The sequence below is a fragment of the Artemia franciscana genome, chromosome 9 (assembly GCF_032884065.1).
Source record: "Artemia franciscana chromosome 9, ASM3288406v1, whole genome shotgun sequence".
NCBI classification, from domain to species: domain Eukaryota; kingdom Metazoa; phylum Arthropoda; class Branchiopoda; order Anostraca; family Artemiidae; genus Artemia; species Artemia franciscana.
In genome coordinates this window covers 31,376,432-31,398,330 of record NC_088871.1, presented here as the reverse complement: position 1 = coordinate 31,398,330, position 21,899 = coordinate 31,376,432, and the positions used below count along the sequence as shown (strand labels likewise).

Below are 21,899 nucleotides of genomic sequence, written 5' to 3'. Positions count from 1 at the left end.
AGGAAAATGATAATTTTCTCTAAACGGGAAGGGAGTCGTACAAATCAAATTGGACGACGATTTTCGTATTTTCACGCTGAGTCAGTTTCTTTGCATAAATGGATTGCAATTTCAAAGAACGAAAACATGCTTTGCTAAGCAGATCTCAAAAGACCCGCAACTGAAAGAAGACACGTCAAAGCGATCCAAATCAATTCTAATATGATTTCATTTCAGAGGGGATATATTAAGTCACTCGTTTCATCGCCCCGTTATGTTCAAACGAAACTTGAAATAAGGGAACAGCAAAGACAAAAGAGCAAAATTTATAATTCGGAGTTAAAAGCCCCCTTATTTATCAAAAGTCGTAAAAATGAATTTAATATCATAAATACATTAATCCACAATCTTAGATGACAGGGTATTAAAGGCCTTTTTTAAAGATGTCCAAGAAACCGATTTTTTCGATGAACGAATCAACCAAAAAGGTCTTTTTACCCGAAAACTCTCAGATTATATGTGTGAATTGGTCAGAGCATTAACAGTGAGGGGACTAGAATTTTTCCAAGTGGGTTAATGGCGATGATACGGGGTTGTAAGCTTTTCTCATTCGATTTTGAATACCTCCAGCAAAGTTTCGTTCATTCGCACAGCAGGCACCAAAAACAGTACATAACCAAAACAAATGTGATATATTTTAGAAAAATATCCTTTTTCTACGGAAATGAAAGTCCAACATGATAAATCAAATCCGACAGAAATCAAATCACCCGTTCCAGTAACTCTTTAAATTGAATTGACATCCAAAATGAGGGAAGGGTAAAAAAAACAGAACCAAATTTATTTTTCAGATTTTAGTCAAAGGACAAAGTTCATAGTATTGGCTAAAAAGAGGGAAATAATTGAGTATTATTTTCGAAAAAACTATTCAAGAACAAGATAATAACTACTGTTTAGCCCTAATGGGTAAAACAACTAGAAAAAGAAATCGTAAGTAGTGCTGGGACTCTTAAAGGAAAACTGTCCATAAAGCTCTTCATTTATACTGACACAAAATCTAGTACAAGTTAATGACGCCACTGGCCATGCAAAATTTAAGGACTAAAACACTTAAAGAAATAGTTTCATAATAATTGCAAGTCAAAAGTGTGGTCATTCACAGGCAAAGCTTCTTGGGCCGAATAACGTTTTTACGTTTGTTATTGTGTTTTAGTATTAATAAAATGATTGATTGATTGACAAGCCTCCTAGCCCAAAATATCTTTTTTTAAAACATGGGGAAGGTAGCTTTAAATATTTACCAACCAAATAGAAACACTAAGCTGTTTATTTGTCCGTCTATTTGAAGTTGACAGTTTATCTGTGAAACACTGACAAATAATGTGTGACCTCGATTCATCCGTATTGTTTCTTCAGAAGCATATCTTAACATCTTCAGAAGCCCACATTTTAGATATCATTGATGGACAATTTACTCTTTTTGTTGTTAATTAATTAATTCTCAAATAATTTAATAAACGTTTTATCATCGATATTATATAATTATCGATAAACTTTTTAGTCTTTTCTGACTTGTGTTTTGTCTTGTTTTTTAGAATATCAACGCCCTGGGTTTTAGCATAGTACAGGGTTTACTACCTTAGGCCACGCAAAGATGGATCAGACACCATTGACCAAATTCCTGGTATTAAACTTTCCAGTTTATATTCTTAAATGGAGGGACAAAGAACCAGGCTTCTAAAATTGCATTCGGGTCTTCAATTGAAGGTCAAAAATATTCAAACACAGGAAACTCAACCCTACAAAATTTCGTACATACAATCTCACAATGACAAAGCAGAAGCAGAACACAACCGAACGCAGTTCAGCGCATGAAACTCACTGTAGAGAATAACTTAACCATTAGCAATAATTTTAACATGCGGCTTCAGCTTAACCCTTTGAAATTTAGTTCATCAATAACACTGTCATAAGCCAGTTCTCATTTTAAAGAAATGTGAGGTTTTGAGTAAACTTTACGGAAATCACTAGATCTTTTTCTCGATTATACGGCTTCTGTGTAAAGAAACATTACCTCATCTTGCTTGCAAGAAAGAGGAATTACGAGTAAGATGGTTAAGAGATCCAGAAACAGAGGTCAATTAATTGCAAATTCAAAGTTGTACTGCTCTTTTTGTAGGAAAAACGTGACTGAAAAGGTGCCTGAAGCCCTTCCAATCATATCAGAAAAGTGTTCAAGAAATGTGCCTCATGAGCGATATGGTACGCGCAATCCCAGGGGCATAGCTCCAGATTTTTCAACTGGCAATAATACTATAGATTTTTGACTCAGATATATTTTAACAGAAAGGCCAACACACTAAACTTTGTTGGAATCAAAGTCATACTAATGATTTTCAATCTACAGGATTGAAGGACCCCTGGCAAGACCCTTGACTTCCTTTCAACTGCCCACCCACAAAGCTTTCTTTTGAACCAAGATCTCTCAGGAACAACTTAATGGACGAACAAGAATGAACTATAGTTATTCTTCGAACATCCCTAAGATCTAACAACGAATATCCAAGATTAGAGCACATAAAGTACAAATTTCACGAATAGCGTTTGATTTTTACAAGAACATTAAAGTCATTTGGCTGAATTGTAATGTTGGAGGGTCGAAAGTGGAGTCCTCGAGGAGCAATCCTCTCACCCCTAACTTCATACACATAGGCGTGGTGCTCATCTTTCGACTAATGATCGATCAGGGATTTTTTAAAGAATACCAATCAAACAGTTCGTTGTAACGAACTGTAGTAAGGAGGGACTCGGCTCAATAGTAAGCGAAACTCTAAAAAACGGAATTTCGATACCAATATATACATGAAAAAAAATTGGATCTTTATACTAATTTTAAATATATAATTTTCGTCAAGTTTAGTTTTACCCATCAAAAGCTAAGAGCCCTTAAAATTTGTCTTATTTTCGAAAAAGGGGCTCCTAAAAGTCATAGAATCTTAATGAAAATCACACCATCAGATTTAGCGTATCAGAAAACCCTACTGTAGAGATTTCAATCTCCTATCTGCCACAACGTGGAATTTTGTATTTTTTTTTATTTTTTTTGCAAGAAGAAAGATCACGGATGTGTTTACTTGTTTTTTTTTTGTTTTTTTTTCAGGAGTGATCGTATCGACCCAGTGGTCCTAGAATGTTGCAAGAGGGCTAATTTTAACGGAGATTAAAAGTTCTAGTGCCATTTTTAAGTGAAAATTGGAGGGCAACTAGGCCCCCTCTCATGCTCATTTTTTCCCAAAGTGACCGGATCAAAATTTTGAGACATCCATTTTGTTCAACATAGTCGAAAAATCTAATAACTATGTCTTTGAGGACGACTTAATCCCCCTTGGAGCCTGGGGGGAGGGCTGCAAGTTACGAAATTTGCCCGTTATTTACACATAGTTTTGGTTATTTGGAAGTATACTGACGTTTTCGGGGGGATTTTTTTTCTGGTGTTTTGGGGGTCGGGAGGAGGGGGTTACGTAAGAGAATTTTTCAACGTAGGAATTTATCATGGGGGAAGAGAATTTCCATGAAGGGGGGCGCTAGATTTTCGCGCATTATTTAAAAAAAAAACAATGAGAAATTAAATAAAAAACAAGTTTTTTTCAAAGAAAATAGGGAGCAACATTAAAACTTAAAGCAAACAGGAATTATTACGTATATGACGGGGTTCGTCCCCTCCTCAATACCTGGCTCTTTACGCTTAACAATTTTTAGTAGTTTCAAGAGAGCTATTTATTCTATTTAAACAGTCTTTGTATTCAGGGGTAATTCTTAAAAAATAGGAACAAAATTCGAACTTTAGCGTAAAGAGCCAGACATTGATGAGGGGGCAAACCCCCTCATATACGAATAAAAATATACGAATATAGAAGTTCGTTACGCAAGTTAATTTGTAAGTTACGTATATTTATTACTAATAAAAATATTCGTAAATAAAATAAAAACTTTTAATGACCTATTTAAGTAACCGAAAAATTGGAGGGCAACTAGGCTCCCTCCCCTGCCCCTTTTTTCTAAATATTGTCAGATCAACACTTTGAAAAAGCCATTTAGCCAAAAAAAGTAAAAATACATATGCAAATTCCGTTTTAATTATTCATGTACGGTGAGCCAAAATCAAAACCTGCATTAATTCAAAAAGGTTAAGAAATTAAATAAAAAAAAGTTTTTTTTTTAAACTGAAAGTAAGAAGCGACATAAAACTTAAAACGAACAAAAATTATTCCGTATATAAAAGGGGCTGTCCCCTCCTCTACGCCCCGCTCTTTACGCTAATATTCTAACTGCAGACTTATTTGTCCGTTATTTTCATTTGAGACTTGTTGTGATTAAATAAAAAAAACTAGTTTTTTTAACTGAAAGTAAGGAGCGACATTAAAACTTAAAACGAACAGAAATTACTCCGTATATGAAATGGGTTGTCCCCTCCGCAGTCCCACGCTCTTTACGCTAAAGTTTGACTCTTTGCCACAATTCTACTTTTTAAAACAATGAAAAACTTTAGCGTAAAGAGCGAGGGATTGCGGGGAGGACAACCCATTTCATATACGGAGTAATTTCTGTCCGTTTTAAGTTTTAATATCGCTCCTTACTTTCAGTTTAAAAAACTAAGTTTTTTTATATTTAATTTTGTCATAGGGTGACAAAACAGCCATTCCAGTTGAACTAAGAAATTATGGCATGAATTTTTAATTCCTCTTTCTTGTTTATCCTTTACATGTGATAAAATAAAACGCTCCTTATTCCATTGTATTTCCTTACATTATTACCTTAATTAGGCAAAAGCATAATTACTGTATTATCTTTTTAGTTTTATGTCACATTTTCTTGGACAATTCAATGTGATTTTTGCCGTTTCTTGTTCCTTGCCTTTTTCTTTAGTTATTCGGAGTCATTTGTCATCTTGTGTAATTTTACACGTGCCACAGACATAAAACCAATTCCTCTCTCCTGTTTATCCTTCAGATTCACATATGCTGAATAACAAACGTTCCTTCATTCCATATAATTTTGCTCTGTGTTCTAACCACATTTTCTTTTCGCTTCGCTCGGGCCAAATCATGTAATTGCTACACTATAAAACAAAGCCCCCTAATCATTACTAATTCAAAGCTTTTTTGATAATTGGATTTGTTGAGCAGTAAGCAAAATATAAAAGAAGCTTCAGAAAACACATACAGCAATTTCCCAACAAGCAAATATCGAGATAAAAACAAAAGTTTCGAGAGCGAAATTCCTAAGATGTTGTTTCCTTTTTCTGTCGCTACAAGTAAAAAAAGGATAGGGTTCAAGCAAACTCAATTCAACTTCCAAAATATCAAAAAATAAACCATCGGTTATTTGCTCTTAAAAAAAGTGTCAACCGTAAATTCTTTCCTAGCACCTACAATGAATGATTGAATTTATCTACCTTTAAAGTCCCGTAAAAAAAATGAGGGTGTTATGCTCCCATTAAAAGCATTTACACAATATTTCCATAGACTGATTGATTAAGAAATATAAAATATATAGACACATAAAAAATACCTTGTGACCTTGTTATTTACAAGGTCACATTTTGGAAGGGCGGGGCAAAGACGTATGAAGACGTTTGGCTAACCCCAGGGAAACAAGAATTAACTTATAAATAGTGATATAATTCAAAACTTGTTGTCCTTTTTGTTTGCTTAATATTTCCAAGAAACCTGAAAACCAGGCTTTGCTTGGTCGCTCCTACTGGATCGCGACAGGCTATACCTATTTTCGCGACGGGCTATAACAGATCGTTTAAAAAAGGAAAAAACAAGAGCTAAGAGCTCATATGGCACTTGTGACGAGGTAAGAAGAGCTAAAAGCCAAGAGCTCATATGGTATGAGCTCTAACAAAATTCTATGAATCAATAGATTGATTTAAAAGGAAAATAAGAGCCTTAATGCCGGTCAGGATTTAAAATAAGAGCTCTGAGTCATGATGTCCTTCTAAATATCAAAATTCATTAAGATCTGATCACCGACTCATAAGTTATAAATACTTCATTTTTTCTAATTTTTCCTCTCCCTTTAGCCCCCCCAGATGGTCGAATCTGGGAAAACGACTTTATCAAGTCAATTTGTGCAGCTCCCTGACACGCCCACCAATTTTCATCGTCCTAGCACGTCCAGAAGCACCAAACTCGCCAAACCACTGAACCCCTCCCCAAAACTCCTCCAAAGAGAGCGAATCCAGTACGGTTACGTCAATCACGTATCAAGGACATTTGCTTATTCCATCCACCAAACTTCATCCCGATTCCTCCACTCCCAGTGTTTTCCATGATTTCCCCCTCCAACTCCCCCCAATGTCAAAAGAACTGGTCGGGATTTGAAATAAGAGCTCTGAGACATGAATTCCTTCTAAATATCAAATTTCATTAAGATCCGATCACCTATTCCTGAGATAAAAATACCCCAATTTTCACATTTTCCAAGAATTCCGGTTTCCTCCTCAAACTCCCCCCAATGTCACAGGATCTGGTCGGAATACAAAATTAGAGCTTTAAAGCACAAGATCCTTCTAAATATCAAATTTCATTAAGCTCTGGTCACAATTTCGTAAGTTACAAATACCTTATTTTTACAAATTACCCCCCCCCCCCAACTCCACCAAAGAGAGCAGATCCGGTCCGGTTATGTCAGTTACGTATCTTAGACAGGTTTTTATTCTTCCCATCCAGTTTCATCCTGATCTCTCCGCTTTATGTATTTTCTAAGATTTCCGGTCCCCCCAACTGCCCCCCCCCAATGACGCTGGATCCGGTTAAGATTTAAAATAAGAGATCTGAGTTACAAGGTCCTTCTAAATATGAAGTTTCATGAAGATCCGATCACTCCTTCGTAAGTTAAAAATACGTCATTTTTTTATTTTTCAGAATTAACCCCCCCCCCCCTTAATAGAGCGGATCCGTTCCAATTATGTAAATCACGTATCTAAGACTTCTGCTTATTTTTCCCACCAAGTTTCATTCCGATCCCTCCAATATAAGCGTTTTACATGATTTTAGGCTCCTTCCCCCCAAACTCCCCCCAATGTCATCAGATCAGGTCGGGATTGAAAATAAGAGCTTTGAGACACGATATCCTTCTAAATATCAAATTTCATTGAGATCTGATTACCCATTCGTAAGTTAAAAATACCTCATTTTTTCTAATTTTTCAGAATTACCCCCCCCCCCCCCAACTACCCAAAAGAGAACGGATCCGTTCCGGTTATGTCAATCATGTATCTAGGACTTGTGCTTGTTTTTCCCACCAAGTTTCATCCCAATCCCTCCACTCTAAGTGTTTTCCAAGATTTTAGGTTTTCCCCTCCCAACTCCCCCCAAAGTCACCAGATCCGGTCGGCATTTAAAATAACAGCTCTGAGACACGACATCCTTCTAAACATCAAATTTCATTAAGATCTGATCAAGCGTTCGTAAGTTAAAAATACTTCATTTTTTCTATTTTTCCGAATTAATGGGCCCTCCACTCCCCCCCCCATATGGTCAAATCGGGAAAAAGACTATTTCTAATTTAATCTGGTCCGGTCCCTGATATGTTTGCCAAATTTCATCGTCCTAGCTTACCTGGAAGTGCCTAAAGTAGCAAAACCGGGACCGACCGACCGACAGACAGACCGACAGAATTTGAGATTGCTATATGTCACTTGGTTAATACCAAGTGCCATAAAAAACAGGAGCTAATCAAAACACGAGACTTGTAAATTTGGAATACAACTATGAAGCAATCTAAAAGCAATTGTTGTTAACTGCATTAATCAATAACGATTTTGTTCAAAATTTAAAATTATGGTTTCTCAGGAGGATGAATTTGCAAGTTCTATTTTCGCTATTTTAGCCATTCGCCTTAAATTTAGGCCCTCTGTCTCTGAGACCAACCGTCTCAAATTTGAACAGAGAATAATGTGGAATTCTGGTTTTACTCGAGAAAGAATGGTTTTCACTGGCTGTCAGTAACACTTTCACAAAAGGCATGAATACCACTTTCCCTTTCAATGCCTTTATGATAGTGGAAAACGACAGCTATCTTTAATCTTAATAAATCCTAAACTTTGGGATAAAGGTAGATTCTTTTCAAGTATAAGTTGTTATCAAATTTTTTTGTTTCATAGTTAAGTTGCTCAAAAAATAGAACGATTCCTGCACAGGTACTGAATCCCTTCTCATTTTCGGAAATCACGCATATTGACTAATGCCAAAATTTTCGACAGCTATCTTTAATCTTAATAAATCTTAAAACTTGGGATAAAGGTAGATTCTTTTCAAGTATAAGTTGTAATCAAAATTTTTTGTTCGAGTTTTTTGGGGAATATTGAGAATTGATGTAAGAAACACCTCCAAAACCGAAATACGTTTTGAAACAAAATATTCGCAAATACTCACTACGCATTCGAGAAACAAAAAAGTTGTGAATTTTGCCGAGAAAGTAATTTATTCTAGTTTTGAAGACTGTTTTTCACAGTGCAAATATTTTTTACACAAAATCGATACTCTTATTGGATCGGCTGAAGGAAAAAGGGAACAATTGCTGAGGGTACTTCCAAATCCAGCTCAAAACTATTACAAATAAGGACAGGGAACAAAAATGGAACCCATTTAGAAATTCTAGCTACAGTCAGTGTTTTGAACTTGCATTAGATAAATTATACTTTCATCTGTTCAGCTAAGTGATATTTTATGGTCTCCCAAATGCACTACTACAAAACAAAAAGCTTTTAGGGAGGAAAAAATGTTTAACAGAAAGACAAGAATTTTATGAAGAGAAGTATTATTACCAGGGAGCATACGCTAATTTAATGAAATGTGTAAAAGCAGGATAAATTTTAAACGACAAGGTAATTATTACATTAAAAGCTTGCAAACAACATACGACAGACAAAAGAAAAACAACATCTTGAATAAGCATCATGGTCTTCGCATATGAAGCTTATATGAGTAGATTATAGCTAATTACAAGGGTCGTTCGCAATCGATTTTTCAAACTCTTGAATCAAACAGTTCGTGGTAACGTACTGTAGTAAGGAGCGACCCGGCTCAATAGTAAACGAAACTCTAAAAAACGGAATTTCGATGCTAAAAGATATATCAAAAGAATCGGATTTTTATGCTGATTTAAAAAATATATAAGTTTCATCAAATTTAGTCTTTGTCATCAAAAGTTACGAGCCTGAGAAAATTTGCCTTGTTTTGGAAAATAGGGGGGAACACCCCCTAAAAGTCATAGGATCTTAACGAAAATTACACCATCGCATTCAGCGTATCAGAGAACCCTATAGAAAAAATTTCAAGGTCCAATCTACAAAAATGTGGAATTTCGTATTTTTTGCCAGAAGACAAATCACGGGTGCGTGTTTATTTGTTTTGTTTTTTTTTTTTTTCCCAGGGGTCATCGTATCGACCAAGTGGTCCTAGAGTGTTGCAAGAGGGCTCATTCTAACGGAAATGAAAAGTTCTAGTGCCCTATTTAAGTGACCAATAAAATTGGAGGGCACCTAGGCCCCCTCCCACGCTCATTTTTTTCCCAAAGTCAACGGATCAAAATTTTGAGAAAACCATTTTATTCCGCATAGTCGAAAACCATAATAACTATGTCTTTGGGGATGACTTACCCCCCACAGTCCCTGGGGGAGGGGCTGCAAGTTACAAACTTTGACCAATGTTTACATACAGTAATGGTTACTGGGAAGTGTACCGACGTTATCAGGGGGATTTTTTTGGTTTGGGTGTGGGGTTCAGGGGAGGGGGCTATATGGGAGGATCTTTCCTTGAATGAATATTTCATGGGGGAAGAGAAATTCAATGAAAAGGGCGCAGGACTTTCTAGCATTACTATAAAAAAAACAATGAAAATATAAACATGAAAAAGTTTTTTCAATTGAAAGTAAGGAGAAGCATTAAAACTTAAAAAGGAACAGAGATTATTACGCATATGAGGGGTTCTAAAAATACTTTAGCATAAAGAGCGAGGTATTTAGGAGGAGATAAACACTTCACTCTTTATGCTAAAAATTTTTTAAATAATTTCAACTATTTATTCTACGGCCTTTCTGATTCAGGGGTCATTCTTAAAGAATTGGGATAAAACAAGATTTAGTGTGAAGAGCGAGGTATTAACGAGGGGACCAACCCCCTCATATATATAATCAAAAATATAAGAATATAAAAGTTTGTTACGTAAGTTAATTCTTAAGTTACGTATTTTTTTTTACTAATAAAAACGTTCGTTAAAAATAAAAGATCTAGTTGCCTTTTTAAGTAACCGAAAAATTGGAGGGCAACAAGACCTCCTTCCCCACCCCTTATTTCTCAAAATCGTCTGATCAAAACTAAGAGAAAGCCATTTAGCCAAAAAAAGAATTAATATACAAATTTCATTTTAATAATTTATGTACGGAGAGCCAAAATCAGACATGCATTAATTAAAAAACTTTCAGAAATTAAATAAAAAAAACAAGTTTTTTTAAATGAAAGTAAGGAGCGACATTAAAACTTAAAACGGACAGAAATTACTCCGTATATGAAAGGGGCTTTTCCTCCTCGACACCCCGCTCCTTGCGCTAAAGTTTGATTCTTTCTCGCAACTCTACTTTTTAAAACAATAAAAAACTTTAGCATAAGGAGCGGGGTGTCGAGGAGGAAAAGCCCATTTCATATACGGAGTAATTTCTGTTCGTTTTAAGTTTTAATGTCGCTCCTTACTTTCATTTAAAAAAAACTTGTTTTTTTTATTTAATGTTACAAAAAAACTGTAGCTCTTCAATATCTTTTAAAATAAAATCGTGATTTTGTAATCTGAGAAATATTCCTAGGCGTAATGTGATACACGCAGCAACTCGTCATTGTGCCATATTCGGAACAGTTCACTCCTTTTTTTTACATAGTTTCCACTAATAGATGTTGTTTTGCAGCAAAAAATAGTCAAACACGCTCTTTTGGGATTTCAAAATGACACAAGAACCTTAGATGTTCAGTAGAACGAGTCCTCTTCAGACATTCTACGAAGACTGGTTCAATATGTTCACCCTAGGAAAAAATAATAATAACACATCTGTGACTATCCTTCTCTGGAAAAATATGAAACTCTCAACGTTATGGTGACAAACCCTGTGTTTTCTGCAGTTTTGTTTGAAAAAACAGATTGCTAATAGAAATTCTCTTTTTACAGTTTCTTGGATTATCGAAAAAGTATCTTAACATGAACAGTATAATATCAACGATTTTCGATTAATTATAGTGGCACCAATCATAGCAGTGCTTAGTAACAAAACTATATCCCAGTTTTACTAATTTCTTTAGGGAGGTCAAAAATTAGGGATGTCAGCTTTTAGCTTTTAGGGATGTCAAAAATTAGTCTTCCTGATTCCTTAGCAAAAAAAAAGAAACGTAACATTTATAAAATATCTAGATGTATCTAATTATCAGCTTTTATAAAGTCTACAGCTTCATCAACTTCATCAACAGCTTCATCATCATAAACTCTACAGCAACACCAGGTGGTGTGTTCATCTTCTACTTAGCAAAGTAATCAGAAAAATGTACCTTTGTTTTAGGGTAGTAAATGAACTTGCCTAGATATAGAGTTTTCGAACATGTTCCTTTTCCGAAATGCCCCCTCCCCCCCCCCCCAACAAAAAAATATAAAATCGTTGGCAATAGAAAAATGCTAGCTCTTTCCGGATTCACGATAAAAAGTTGCATTGGAAGCACAGCAAAACTACTTTCAGTCAAACACTTTGATATATTACAGATATTTGAGCATAAATTGAGTATTCTGGAAACCAAAGCAACTTTTCGAAGGACAATATTGGATTCCTAAGCTTTCTAAATGTGGGGCTTATAACTTTTAACTATGGAGTCGTCGTTGGTTTTTCATTTTATTCTAGATTAAAAAAGTTACCTCTGTTTTATAAGCCACTTTGTGTGCTACGGTATATTTGGAACACCATGGCGGAACAGCAAAGCAGGCAGTATAAGTACGAACTTGATAAGGTTGGAGGTAAGATACTTTAACGTTAACGGCGTACCTAAAACAAAAGGTTGAATCATTACAACGCGTTGTAACATAAATTTCACATAAGTCAAAACATATACCATTTTTTTCTTGTTAGTACCTATTTATTTCAATAGCTTCAGCCAAGAATTTCCTTTTCAAAATCCTTGTTTATCAGGATTTCCTGTGATGAACTGTAGAATAGCCTCATTTTATTTTTACTTTCTTATTTATTTTTTTACTTATCAATTATATTGATTTATTATTTATTTTGTCATTATTTAGTTTTATTTTTTCTTATTTACTTTCTTATTTACTTTCAAAACCATTTAATCGAATGTCGAGATATACAGTATTAAAAATAAACCACTGCAAAAAAACAACTACCAAGAGCATAAACAAAATTTATCCCATTTCTTACATAGGGGTGGTTCCAATATTTTACCTCAAAATTTTGGTTAACATGGTTAAGTGACGTCATGAATTATTACACAGATGAAACTCTTCAGATGCTTCCTATTTCAACTCCCAGATGTTCAACTCGGCAGACTATAAGCAATGAGTTGACCGTGGTAAGAGGGTAAAATAGCAAACGGTAGAGTCCTATGATTATAATTTTCGAAGGTTGGTATGACTAGATAAGCCTATATAAGAAACTGTTGAAGCAAGAAACAACCCCATAGTGGTAGGCAAGTAAGTGCAGTAACCAGGAGCTTACACTGCCATCTTTAAATTTAACATATCTTGCTTGGAGACATTGTTCTAAAAAACAAGGCAACTGAAATATTCATTGATATTTAAATATGTACACTTAACTGCACATTAACTACATTCATGGTTCAATAAATTACCAGGAATAATAATTAAACTAAATCGGTAACAATTTATGGTTTGCAAGTATCTAGGCCATTTAAATCGCCATTGTAATATTTCCAGTAAGTTTATGAAATTGGAAAATTCGTAAAAAAAGAAAGCCCACCAACGGGTATACAGAATTACATGTATTCAATGATACTTGACTAATAAGATAAAAGTACTTGATTTAAATTTCATATAAATTCTCAATAATTCTTACCAGTTTTACTTGTAAGAACAAATTCCCTCAACAGTGTTTGCTGTGTTGGAGGGACCACAGAAACACTATAACAGCAACTTGCAGCACATTCTTCACATGAATTGTTAATTTGCGAATTTGATAGAGTAATACTATTTTGTTCATCAATTCGCCAGCGACCATTGACAGTGTAGGTTTACTTGTCTGTTAAGCAAGATTACTTGCCATCGACGTTTGGGAAATAATAATGACGTAAAGTTTACAAAATTACTGCCCTAGAACGTCATGGCAGGTGTCGGGATTATTCATAATCAGTAGTCCCTCAAATTCAAGATACTTAGGCCATTTCCTTTTGATTTTCTACTGGTCTATCCCATTGTTTACATTAGAATGCATGTGATGAATGAGCTAATTTCTAGTTATCTAAATCCTTTCAACCAGCACGCGACTAGATAAGCATGAGTTATCATCTATGGCAGATTCCATCCTAGAAGTTCACGTTTGCCGAATTATTCTTTGGAGTGATGAAACAGACTCTAACTACGCAAAATTAATGTAATTCATCATTTCTTTTTTTCACGGCCTTTGCACGCTTAGTATCATTTATTTAATATATATATATATATATATATATATATATATATATATATATATATATATATAGATAATGTTATTCTGATTGCTTGAATATACTTTGGCTCTAAAAACTTGAATCTGAGGGCTCCTTTCAGAAAAGTCGAGAATTTTGCAATTTTCTCCATTCATTTCCTGTATTTTAATATAAGGCTATTTATTTTCTTATTAGCACTCCCCACCTCATCCCAGCTGAACAAATTTACTTATATATTTGACAGCGTTAATGCTGTCCTTTATGGAATAAAATATTCATCGTTTGAGCTATTCACTTAACTATACTTAAGCAACTAAGCAACTATACCCAGTATTTTTCATTTCTAATGGAGTTGGAGGGGGTGGTAACCCGCTCTTGCTTGTGTTAATTATTGTAAATTTTCACTTTAACTTAATCTTTAATCATTACTTCAGATCAGTTTAGGTTTGATTTCTCATTGTTAGTATTTTTTTCTTTTGCAGCATGATTTATTATTTTACTTTATTTATACTCGTTTTATATTTTCATATTAAATAAAGAAAAAAAATTTTTTCAATCAAAAATAAGGAGCAACATCAAAACTTCAAAACGAACAAAAATTATTATGTATATGAAGGGAAGGGGTTGCCCCCCTCCACAATACCTCGCTCTTTAAGCTAAATTTAGACTTTTTGTCCCAATTCTTTAAGAACTACACAAGGGCCGTTTAATTAAAATAATAAGCATTTTTAAAAGTTATGAAAAAAACTTAGATACCGTCGGTAGTTACCAACTAATTTGGTAGGTACCGAACTAATTTTGGCAGATACCGAACAATCTCTTTGGGTAGATTCCACTGTAACTAGAATTTAGGTACCCATAACCACCTCCTCATGCAACAGAGGTAAGCACCAGAAAAATAAACCTAGGAAATTAGGTGTTACATCTTGCCAAGGTAGGCTCATAGTTAGCACAACACCTTGGACATCAGTTTTTACTTCTCTTTGTCTACAAATTTTATGTCCCATTGTGATAGACGTTCTGAAAGTCTACCACCCTCGGCAGAAAAAGATCTACTACGGTACAGCTCTTACTTTCAACTAAAATTATTCCGAAAGACGCGTTGACAAATATCGAACCCCACTCACTTTGAGAGTAAGTAGACATTTTCTGTTGATGTTGGTAGACTTTCAGAACGTCAAAATAGTGCCCGATTTGTAATTTCTGACTGAATTGTTTGAGATCCAGTAAATCCTTCGGGTTATTATTCTAATGACAGGAACTTGAGAACACCCTCCCCCCTCACTTCCAATAGAATTTAGATCGAGTCTCCTTTTCAAACAGTTTAACTAGGAAAGCTCTTGCTCCCCAAGTTCCGTGAAGATCCAACTCCCCTTCTAGTAATTGTCCCGATTAAAGAATTTCGGACCCCCTCTAGCAGATTGGACTGATAAGATATAAACTTATAGCAAACAAAGCTAGGGGGTTTATTTAATATTAAAGCTAGGAGGTTAATTTAATATCATTTTTTAAGACCTGACAACCTCTTCTTGTAAACAAAAAATGATAGATTTAGGAACTCGTCCCCCCTATGCTTTGAATCGGAACAAATCACTAAAATATAGATCTAGGACATTTACTTTTACTTCCTACCAAGTTTAGTTAAAATCCACCCGCGCCCCCAGTGTACAAAGCTTGTTACACTCGCCTGAATTTGATTTTTGTTAATAAGATCTAATGAAAATCTTTCTGTTTGAAAGATAGTGGTTCGCATTGCCTATAAGTGGCACGAAGCATTTACAAACGAATACAATCAGCAATGTTGAACGTGAGGCCTGTTCCCAAAGAAGGGTGATTATAATATGAATCTAGAGACCTTCTCCCCTTGAGAGGCTAAAATGGGTATGGATCCTCAAGAGGTAAAGCTACCACATTTACTATTCCTTACTACCAATTTTGGTTAACATTTACATCCCTTTTTTCTAGATGTCACAATGATAAAATTTTAAAGTCCCTTTCCTTTTTCTCCTTTGCAAAGGTCGGATCAGGCCCTACTACCCTCTCTCCAAAAAAAAGTAGGTTTAGAATGTACACCTTAATCCCATCAAATTTCGGCCCGACAACCCCTGCTGACAGATATCCAGATAATATTAGTTTAGGGACCGTCTTCCCGAGAGCGGGTCAGCTCAGGTTGCTTTTAAGAGGCACAGCTAGGTCACTTACTTTTACCTTCTACTCGTATTGCTTTAAATCTAACGATAACACACTCTGGCGGAGGTTTTCCGTTGTTGTTTTTTTGATGACACGAATAGATAAATATAATAATTCCAACAGGTCAAAACGCCAACGAATTGGGGACCCAATCGTGGTGAAATTTGCATATGGTTTTATTTTGACTAAAACATTAAAAGAAACACTACTGAACAATTTTAAGTATTCCTGTCCATACCTGCACTCAGGATTTAATAAAGGAGCTTTGGTAAACAAGACCCCCCCCCCCATAAAAATTAAAAAGTAGGGTAACATTAAGGAGAAACGAAAATTCAAAATTATTTTGCGAGCCTTAGGGTTGGTTGGCCGCCACAAAGAAAAAGGGCTCATTAGGGAATTCTCCCAAAGGCGTAGTCATCACCGAAAGATGTTGGGGATTTGTAACTTGATTGCGAAATTTGACGGGAAAAGCCAGTAAAATTTTACATCCCTCCTGTCGGCGAGCTTGTCAATCAAAGTGGGTGGCGTAATCAAATTGCTTCAATAATTCCTTTGAGCTGATTCTTAGCGTTTTCCGATTTTTTTTTCCAAGTATACTAGAACACTTTTAGGGACTGTCCTTTCCAGAACTTTAAAAAGAAAATCCTGCTCTATTTAATCAAAAAACAAGATCCACACTTTCTGAGTAAGTTTCATTAAAATTGAATATCTCTATCCCCGGCACAAAATGCGAGATGTTGTGGTTTTTCTAAGATTTCCAGGAATTTAAGTGTCGGCTTTTAGTTTACTATTTAGTTTTCTGTCAGTTATTTACACGGGAATAACACTACTGCAGCTAAGGTAGGAAATGAGGTTTGTAGCTGGTTTCATATTAAATCAGAAGTTAAACATGATTCTGTTCTATCCCCATTTAAATCGATGATTCGGATCGACTTTGTCATAAGCAGTACAGGAAAGGCAATGGGAGAACACAGAATCAAATGGGGAAGAAAAAAATTCCTGTACTTTAATTATGCTGATAAATATAGCATCCTAGATGAAACTGCGAACAAAACGAATACACTTTTAGAGGCTTTATGAGTACTCTGTGCAAGAATAGGTTTGGAAATTGGTGTTAAGAAGACCAAGTCGCAAAGGCTAGAAATAAGTGAATATGAAAAGGTGGCGTTGGGTGACGAAAAGATCGATCAAGTGAACAACTTCACTTAACTTGGTAGTATTATTAGTAAAGACAGTGGGTTGAAGATACTAAAAGTAGAATAGCCAAGGTCCAGGGTGTTTTTTTCACAGTTGAAAAATGCTTGGAAGAATACAAAGATATGTCTGCAAACCATGATTAGAATATTAGAAGCTACAGTGATGACAACAGTCAAATATGATTTTGAAACATGGGCGCTATGAAAAGCGGAGAAAGATTTACCAGATGTTTTCCAGAGAAATCGTTTACGGATTGTTTTGGGTACCCGACTGAAAGACCGTATTTGAAACGGTAGGCTGTACGAAAAGTGTGGTTTAATCCCTCTTTCTAGGGCTATAATGAGAGAAAGATTGAGATGGCTAGGGCACATTCTGCGGATGAAGGATGACAGATTGCCAAAGATTGTACTTCTCGGCCAACCGTCTAGGGCTGAAATGAAAGCAGGTTATCCTCAGTTGGTGCGGGATGATGTCGTAAGGAAAGATTTAAGGAAAATGGGAACTTCCTGTGAGTGATCAAAGGCGGAGGCTTTGAATAGTTTGGGATGGAGGAGGAGCGTGCGCAGCTGTGTTGAACTCTGGAGGCTTGGTGCTGCGGTGACTTCCTCGTAGTTGTACTAGTAGTAGTAGTAGGTGACTGGCAACAATTCAAAAAAAGGCGAATTGACTCGCAAGATTTGTAAAAATCGTAAAAATTTGTAAAAACCCAATTGATAAGCAAGCGCACTTCATATAATTAGAATTAATTAACAACTACATCTAACAATTGATTTTGGGACTGTACTAAATCATTGGTCTAAACCTTCTAAGTTACATTTAAATAGGAACCAAGTCCTAGAAAGCCATTAGTTCAACCTCAAACCGAAAGGCAGACTAATTATCTTTTATTAACCCTGATAATCATATTTATGCTTCTGGATTCCCTTGCTGACACATGTAGGCCTTTAGTCCGAAACAATTGAAAGACCCTGTCATTGACGACGACACAACAGATAGATTTCCCCCTTTACAGGCTTACAAGATTATCCATTCCCAAGGGAATGGAATTACTTAATTCAGCGCAGGGATAAGAATCAAACATTATTCTTCACCATCAAATTGTAAGCATTTCCAAACAAGCCATGCTTGGAGGTTCTGAATAAAAACCAATAACAAATAGTAAACCAGCCTGAACGCTGTTGACTTGAACTTCGGTCCTTTCTTGATGAGGAAGGGCAAAATTCACGAACCTAAAGCTGGTCCCGCAAGATTCTCAAGCTTGTTTATTTGGGGGTAGATTTGACAGTCACAGTTTTTCTCGATACATGATTTGCCCCAAATCAACCAATAGCTTATCTAATGTTTCTTATGTTTATCGAAATGTTTCATATCTTATGTTTTTTATCTGAATGTTTATGTTTCTTTTCTAAATGTTTCATATCTTATGTTTCAGATCTAAATGTTTCTTATTTAAACGGATTCAACAATAAATCATCTTGTTCCTTTTTTTTTTAAGCCGAACTTACGTTACATCTATAAACTGATAATCTATTATCAATTATCTGTAAATTTATAATCTATTTTCTGGTATTTAATATATTACAAAGTTTAGATAACAGATTTTTTTTTCCAGGTTCGAGCGCTTTCCGATCTCAAAGGGGTGGTTTGGATTCAGAGTACTATCTAACTACATTCATGTTAAGTGTTACAACTTGAAAATAAAGTTCCCAAACCCATTATACTTTTGATAAAGGTTGCAAAGAAGTATTGGTTGAGTACAAAACAGAGTAATCGCTATTTGTTTTGAAACAATGCCATGAATTCTACAGTTTCAAAAAAATTTCATTACTGATAGTGCATGTCCAAATTAATGACGGAGGATTATTTCATATTTATGTTTTGGTTTAGAAAAATGCAGATTCAGATTCCCCTAAATTACTTTCCTTACAATATAGTCTCTGTAAGTCTGATATTGTTTTGTTTTTCTCTATTTTATTACCATGAGACAAGAATGAGGGATGTTCCATCAGCAAATATTATCTCTTTTCAATTTACAACATACTGTCCTACCCAAAACAAAGGGAAGTATTTTATATCATCATAATTTCAAGGAGAGCAAAAATTAGTGTACCAAACTAAGTCAACTTTCTAAGCTTTAAATGACAACAGTGTTTCTTTGAGAATCTGAAAAAAAAAAAAAAAAAAAAAAAACAACTAGAGATTGTAGCTGAGTGAGATGGATTCAGTTTGAAACGTAACCTAGCGCATAAAATCACGCTGAGCACGTTAGGTTGATGTTACGTAAAGTGCGTTACAATAAAGTACGTTAAATGTTGATCACGTTGAGTTACGCTAGCTAGAAGTACAGCAACACATTATAAAATTTCATACACCCTACCTCTCATTAACTGCAAACGAGTTAATACAGCACATATAAGGTGGGCTTTCTTGATCATTTTCAAAAAAGTACGAAATACTGTCCTTTCTTTTTGGACACGACTGTACATTAGATGAATATAATAGTCTAGTGAGACAAAAGAAAAAGAAGGCAATAAACTTACGGTTCCTGTCTTGTACACAAAGTATCATCTGTATAATTTTCCTTGGCTATGACGACACTACCAGTAATTAAAATAGAGAGCAACACAGTCAGCATCTCTGAAAGAAATACAGAATCGACAGTAAGTAAAAACCAACTCAAAGCACTTACGATATCTCAAAGTACGGAAAGCCAAGTCAGAATAAAAACCATAGACTAGGTAGAAGGGTTAAACTTAAAGTGCCAACTATAAAAACTAATTCTTTGAATTGGGTTAAGTTGTTTAAGGACTTCTATACCTCATTATTCTAATGATTGCCCTTGAGCTTTGTTGATAGTGATTGCTAATCGAACATTCCCTGTGTCCCCGTCGTCATTTATATATCCTCCTGTACCCCCGGCGTCCCCGTTGTAGTTGTTTCCCTGTGTCCCGGTCGTCATTTGTGTCCCGGTGTCCCAGTCTGTAATTTCTCTTTGAGTGTCGCGGTCGTCATTTATATTCCCTGTGTCCCGGTGTCCCGGTCGTCATTTGTGTTCCGGTGTCCCGGTCTGTAATTTTTCTTTGAGTGTCCTGGTCGTCATTTATATTCCCTGTGTCCCGGTGCTTTGTTGATGGTGATTGCTAATCGAACATTCCTTGTGTCCTGGTCGCTTTCTCTTTGAGTGTCCCGGTCGTCATTTATATTCCCTATGTCCCGGTGTCCCGGTCGTCATTTGTGTCTCGATGTCCCGGTCTGTAGTTTCGTCAGTCGACAAACATGACGTCAGTCGACACACAACCATGACGTCACTCGACAGACACACAGACAAACAACTTATTTTTATATATATAGATTGGGTTACGTTTTTACACAAATAAAGTTAGCGCTCGTTTTTTTCCAGATTAATGAAGAAAGTTACACTTTCTTGAACCATATGCTGATTTTTCACATACGTGTCTCATTTTCAAACTTGGTGCCTGCTTCCTCATCAACGTCCCGCTCTTTACGCTAAATTTTTTTACTGTTTTGAAAAGCAGAGTTGAGAGAAAGAGTCAAACTTTAGCGTAAAGAGCGGGACGTTGATGAGGAAGCAGCCCCTTTCTTATACGAAGTAATTTCTGTTCGTTTTAAGTTTTAATGTCGCTCCTTACTTTCAGTTAAAAAAAAAACTTTTTTTATTTTATTTATTCTTCTAAGAAACGAATTTGAGTTTCTCTTCTTGTCAATTCCCAATATGTATAGGACTAGTCTAAAGCAGAATTCATAGAAAAAAAATATTATTAGCGTAAAGCTGGGACGTTGCAAAAATTCCATTTTTGAAGGGGACAAGCCAAAAAGCAATGATTTTTGAAGGGGTCACACTAGAAAACCTTTCTTACTCATTAAGTAACAAAAAAATCACAAAGCTTACAAAATAATCATTGTTTTTTGGCGACGCAGCGACAGGGGGAGGACGTTGAACAGATTATGCTGCTTAACAAAAAGCTTTTTCATCCTTAGTTTAAGTGTTGTTTTTAGATAAAAATAGAGCAAATGCTTTCAGCTAAAAATAATTCTTTTTTTTGTTTCTATGTTTCAAGGAAGCCATGTAGATGCAGCTTCCTTGAACTAATCCTAAAATTTGTAGTATAGGGAAAAAGAGCATTTCAAATAATCTATACAAGAAGCTGCACCAACTCATGTGTCGATTTTTTTAAAAAATGTAGGAGGAGGGAGGGGACAAAATGGATTTGTCAAAATCAAGAGAACGGCCATTTAATTTTTTCTCATTTTTTTAATAAAATACCAAAAAGACATGTTTCAATCAAAATACCAGAAAAAGGCATTTTCAAAACCTAGGTGCCGGTGTGCCCTGCTCCAATTGACGACCCTGTACTTACTCCGTGTTTTTTTTTTTTTTAATTTTCAATTAAAACTTTAAACTTTCAGTAAAACGAAACAAGAAATGAACACTGTTACAAACGTTTGACAAAGCTGCAAAAAGAAGAGAAAATAAAGCGAGAAATAAGAGGAAGAATCTTATCAGCCCTCCCTCCTTGTGAAAGCCAATGTTTGCTTAGAAAGACAGGATTTAGTCAGGCGGAAGAAGATAAGTCTGAAGGGTCCGATACTCATATTAAATAAAACAGAGGAAAGAAAATATCTGCAGATTGCACTCGCAATTTCCTCGACGATAACTAATATTTCCATGAGCCTTCTAGCATTTTCTTTCTTGGTTGTCTCTCTCTTTGTGTATCTACTTATTTTTCAGCTGTATTTTGACGCGATAAACAGTTATCTTTAAAGTTTTTATTTTCCAGCAGTTGCTAATTCTTTTGA

The 21,899-nt window shown here is 35.4% G+C and overlaps 1 protein-coding gene across 6 annotated transcripts in view; it reads right to left on the bottom strand.

The window, feature by feature from the left end:
• Window positions 1-21,899, bottom strand: part of LOC136031270 (protein draper-like) — a 237,994-nt gene that overhangs the window by 163,493 nt on the left and 52,602 nt on the right. For all 6 annotated transcript variants that reach the window (XM_065710702.1, XM_065710704.1, XM_065710706.1 and 3 more), the window contains exons 2-3: window positions 19,622-19,718; window positions 11,938-12,064 (exon numbers count right to left, since the gene is read on the bottom strand). In XM_065710702.1, the coding sequence (XP_065566774.1) occupies window positions 11,938-12,064; window positions 19,622-19,716 (222 nt within the window). In that variant the 5' untranslated portion in view covers window positions 19,717-19,718. The remainder of the gene's footprint in view (window positions 1-11,937; window positions 12,065-19,621; window positions 19,719-21,899) is intronic.